Genomic DNA, 5,043 nt, shown 5'->3' with positions numbered 1-5,043 from the left:
GTGACTTCCTGTCCCACCCACAAATTAATCTGCATCCATTAAATGTTCAAGCAGCTCCTTCCCCCTCACAGTGATTGGCTCAGGCAGCGTCAGTCATACTTGGGGCAGCTCTCCCCCACCACTCAGAGTGATGGGCTCAGGCTCTCTGCAGACTCAGGCAGCATTGGTCACACCTGGAGCAGCTCCCCCAGCGCCTACAGGATGGCTCTGAGCCCCGTGGAGGAGCTGGGGCCCTGGACACTCACTGTCATAACCTCTTCCCTTGCAGCTGCCTTGTCTGCTCCGAGTCTAGTCACCAGCTCCTGGGGGGCAGCGAGGAGGAGAAGCTGCCGCAGCAGGAAAGCACTGGGGCTGCAGGTGAGCTGAGCACAGGGCAGGCGTCCCTGCCCCTTGCACTGACAAGCCAGCTGGGGCCGCAGGAGCAGCCGGGGACACCCTAACTAGCTCTTGTAAACCCAGCTCAGCCTGGGGGTTCCTGCAATGACATGCAACAAAAGGAGGCTGAGCTGGGCCCAGAGCCACAGGCACCAGCAGATCTGGGGAGAGAACCCAGGACTCCTGGCGTCCAGCCCCCCACCCCCACCCCCCACACTCTGACACACCAGACCCCACTCCCCTCCCAGAGCCAGGGGAGAACCCAGGAGTCCTGGCTCTGACTCCCTCCCCCCCCCGCTGCTGTCACCCACTGGACTCCCCTGAACTCATGCAAAAGGGCACTGGCTCCCTGGTGCAGGCCAGGGGGAGTGTCAGTCTGGGATTTAAAGTGCCCCCAAACTGGCAAGTGGTAGTGGTGGGGGATTTGGGGCAGAGGGATTGGGGGTAACGGTGTCTCTCCCCCAGCCAGTGAGTGGCAGAGGGATGGGCATGGGGGTTGGGTCTGGGGGACCAGGGTAATGGTCTCTCTCCCCCAGCTGGCAAGTGGTGGAAGGATGGGGGGGGGGGCGGCTTGGGGCAGGGGGACCAGGGTAACGGTGTCTCTCCCCCAGCCGGCAAGTGGTGGAGGGATGGGGGTTCGGGGCAGGGAGACTGGGAGTAACGGTGTCTCTCCCCCAGCCAGTGAGTGGCAGCGGGAGCAGGGCCGTTTCCTGGCCATTAACTTGACCTGCATGAGCAGTGCCTGCCCCAAGAGCCCCGATGGCCTCTCGCCCAGCGCCCACCTAGCCGACGGCACGGCCGACCTCATCCTGGTGCGCGAGTGCTCAGCCCTGGGCTTCCTGCGTCACCTGAGTCGGCACATGGACCATCGGGACCAGGTGTGTGGGGGGGTAGACCCCAAGGGCCCAGGAAGGGGGCATGGGCCAGACCTGGGGGCACGGGGAGGGTGCACAAGCCTGGAGTCACAGCCATGGGGAAGGGAGATGGTGGGAACAGGGTCCATGGGTCAGCATGCAACAGGTTGGGGGAGTTGTAACGCTGAGTGGGAGGGGGGCAGGCTCGAGCAGTCACTGTGGGGGTCGCACCCTAGCCATTCTGGGTCCGGCCCCCAGGGGGCTCCAGCATCAGGGGAGCAGCTGACCTTCACTGTGGGGGGATGGGGCATGGGGCTGTCCCTCCCAGCGAGGCTGGGTCATGACCCCCAGGAGGGGCAGGGAGAGGCCCCTGGAGCTGGGTCCCTCCCCAGGCCTCACGCTCAGTCCAGCACCCCTCTTCCCTCTGCAGTTTGACCTGCCCTTTGTGAGTGTGCACCGGGTACGGGCCCTGCGCTTCACCCCCAAGCAGCTGGAGGACAGCGAGGAGGGGGAGCAGCCCAGCCGCAGGGGGTGGAAGGGGCTTCTAGGGGGGCTGTGCTGTGGGGAGCAGCCACTGAGCTCCTGGAGCTGTGACGGGGAGACCCTGCCCCACGCCAACATCAGTGTCAGGTGAGTGTCCGTAGCCCCATGGAAGGGAGGGGAGGGGGAAATGCTCCAGAGCAGGCCATGTCCATGCCATGAAAACCACTTGACAATGGCATGCAGGGCTCCCCCCCATGGCATTATGGGAGCTTCCCAAAGGATTGTGGGAGTTTGGTCCCTTTCTGCCCTCTAGGATTGTTGTAAGCAAGACACAAGCAGTAATTCTTCTGCTTCACTCCATGCTGACAAGGCCTCAGCTGCAGGACCGTTTCCAGTGCTGGGCCCCACATTTCAGGAATGACCTGGGCAAACTGGAGACAGTCCAGAGAGCAAAACACTGATCCAAGGACTAGAAAACATGGACCTACGAGGGAAGATTGAAAAACCTGGGTTTTTTTTAGTGTGGAGAAAAGAAGATTGGGGGGGAGGGGGAACTGAGAAGCATTTTCAATTACATAAAAGGTTGTCATAAGGGGGAGGGAGAAAATTAATTCTCCTGCACCTCTGAGGGTAGGACAAGAAGCAATGGGCTTAAATTGCAGCCAGGGCAGTTTAAGTTGGACATTAGGAAGTTTTTCCTAAACAGTCAGGGTGGTTAAACACTGGAACAAATTGCCTAGGGAGGCTGTGGCGTCGCACTGGAGGGTTTTGAGAACAGGTTAGACGACCCCCTGTCTAGTTATTACACAGTGCTACCTTGAGAGTAGGGGCTGGGACTAGGTGACCTCTTGAGGTCCCTTCCAGTGCTACCCTTCTCCGCAGTCTAGGATCGCATTAGCCTTTCACAGCCATGTCACATTGGCAGCTCATAGTCATCCTGTGATCGACCATGCAGGTGTTTCTCCTCCTCTGTTGCTTCCAACCGGTCAGGCCCCAACTTGTAGCAAAAAGCCTTGGTGCTCGTCTCTGAGTGCAGGACCTGGCCCTGTGCACTATTACATTTCCTTCCATTTCTGTCACTCCCACTTTCCAGGCTGTCCTGTTGATACCATCTTTTGTCCACAGGGTGCACAGGCAGCTCATCCACCTGTTTGCCCGGGGCATCGAGCAGGGGATGGGCCTGGTTTAGGGGCTGCCTGGAGCTGCGTCCTGTGAGAGGGCTGTGCCCTCACCATCAGCGGAGACCAAGAGCCCAGCAGGGCAACAGAGATGCTGTGGTCTGCAGGGACAGCTGCGTGTCAGAGCCCTCTGTTTGCTCCCTGGCCCCCAGAGGGAGCTGTGCCATGCTGGGTCAGCAGTGGGGGGTCAAACCATCCGCACCTGGCTGGCTCCGAGGTGGGGTGGGGACAGGAGCGGGACCCGCAGTCCTCTGCAGCGACCTGGAGGCCCACCGCAGCCTGACTGGACAGTAGCCACCACTGCAGACGTTGTTTAACCAGGGCCACGTCTACGTTAGCTTACATTGGCACGAAGTCGCCGCAGTGATCACAGTCGGTGTAGTGGGGTGGTTACATTGGCAGGAGCCAAAGTTCAGTGTTGACACTTTGTTAGGTTGACGTAAGCGGCCTTGGGTCAACCTAACGCTGTAGTGTAGCCCAGACCCCGGGGGTAAGTGGAGACAGATATAATGTAGCTGGGGGAGTGGGAACGATGGGGGGCACATAGAGAACTTGGGTGGGGGGCTTCTAAAAAAGCAGCTCAGTCACAAATAAAGGGAGAACAGGTCCCGCTTGGCTGTGTTTGATTTCCACCAGGGGCATCCGGTGCCTTTGTGGTGGGGGTAGGCAGCAGGACATTCCCCGACAGGCTGCGGGGGTGGGGGGCAGCCCTGGGCACGGATGGAGACTGGCCTCTGCTTTAATGCCGATTCCCCCCCCCCGCGGCTATCACTAGGGCCGTCCGAGTTACCAGGCAACACCCAGCAGAGCTGGGTGGCAGGGCCACGCTCCGGTAACAAGCTGTCAGACCCCCAAAGGGCACATGACGCAGCAGCTGGACAGACAGAGCACGGGGCCAAGGCTGATTCCAACAATCTCTGTTTACAAAACGGCGCCATTTACAAAAGCCCCAGGGCTGTGGCGGGGCTGGAATGTCTCAGCAGCAAAGCAAGCAGAGTCCAGGGCGAGGTGGCGGCAGTCGGCCCCACCGAAGCCAGAGGCTCTCAGCTCCCTCAACCCAGTGTGGGGCCAGAGCCTAGGGCAGGGGCGGGGAGCGAGATGGGCTGTAAACACGACAGGCCGTGCCCGGCCCAGTTGTGGTCCCAGGATGTGGGTGGAGAAGGGGATCTAGGCCCAGTGCGGGGTAGGGACCTGGCTGGAGTGCATCTGGAGGGGGCAGGGAATCCAGACCCAGGGAGCTGTAGGGTATTGGAGGAAGGTGTAGATGAGATGGGTGGGGGGTTAGTGTCTGGGTGGGGGCTGTAGGAGACCTGGGTGAACTAGGACCTGGGCCCACTGGAGGGGGGTGGGGGGCCACAGAAATCGCAACCCATTTGGTTGTCCAGGACATATCCCCAGTGCCCAGCTCCACCCTCCCTGGCCTTCTCTGCCAGCCTCCCCCACCCTACCCAGCTCTCCCATCCCTGCCCTTCTCTGCCAGTCCCCCCCACCCCGTCCCCAGCTCCCCCAACCCTGCCTGTCTCTGCTGGCCACCCATACCCAACTCTCCCCTTCCCTCTCGGCCCCCAGCCACACGTCCCCACCCCAGGTGCCCCTGGAGGAGGGGGAGCAGCGAGCGGAGCAGATAGACCCCCCAGGGCGAGAAGCAGGGTTGCTCTGGGGAGGCAGCAGCTGGCCCCTGGCTCAGAGCTTGTGCGGATTCACCCAGCGGTAGGTGCCCTCGTACTGGAACCCGACTCTCTTCATCAGCTCGTCTGCCGCGGGTGGGCCCCGGCTGGGAAAGAGCAACACCCCCAGGTTAGTGCCCACAGGCAGCCCTGCCGACAAGTGTGGGGCACAGGGTCCTTACGGGAGGTGGGGTAGGGCAGCCCCCCCCCCCCCAGCTCCCCAATCATTCACCTCCTTCCTCCGCAGCTCCAGCCGGAGACTCGCCTTTCTAGAAGCTTAACTCCCATCTAAGTCAGGCTCATGCCCTGCCAGGCCCCACGGCATCTCTCCCTCTTCTCCGGTCAGGGTTAGGGCTCCTGCTGGCCCCACAGCACCCCCTGCCCAGTGCCCACCGTGCCTGCTGCCCAGCGCAGTGCCCTGGGGCCTCACCTGCCGTAGCAGTACGGGATTGGTTTGATCCTCTCAGACTCGATCTTGTGCAGCAG

The 5,043-nt window shown here is 61.5% G+C and overlaps 1 protein-coding gene and 1 long non-coding RNA gene across 2 annotated transcripts; one reads left to right on the top strand and one right to left on the bottom strand.

Annotated features, from left to right (window-relative positions):
- Positions 1 to 268: 268 nt before the first annotated feature.
- On the top strand, positions 269 to 3,153 carry LOC112107220 (ceramide kinase-like; the record flags this gene model as incomplete). The annotated part of the gene is made up of 4 exons (XM_026663288.2): positions 269 to 357; positions 1,054 to 1,253; positions 1,660 to 1,859; positions 2,838 to 3,153. Coding segments are annotated over 4 exons (553 nt in total), but the record flags the coding sequence as incomplete, so codon positions are not given.
- A 639-nt stretch (positions 3,154 to 3,792) lies between these two features.
- On the bottom strand, positions 3,793 to 5,043 carry LOC113409411. Its single transcript, XR_003370530.1, has 2 exons — positions 4,988 to 5,043; positions 3,793 to 4,664 (listed from the first exon to the last, which is right to left on the bottom strand). It is a non-coding gene; the product is annotated as an uncharacterized LOC113409411 (long non-coding RNA).

Source organism: Terrapene carolina, unplaced genomic scaffold (assembly GCF_002925995.2).
Source record: "Terrapene carolina triunguis isolate 2854851 unplaced genomic scaffold, T_m_triunguis-2.0 Scaffold33132, whole genome shotgun sequence".
Taxonomy (NCBI): Eukaryota; Metazoa; Chordata; order Testudines; family Emydidae; genus Terrapene; species Terrapene triunguis.
Note: the sequence above shows the minus strand (reverse complement) of the source record. Positions and strands in the feature narration are given on the sequence as shown.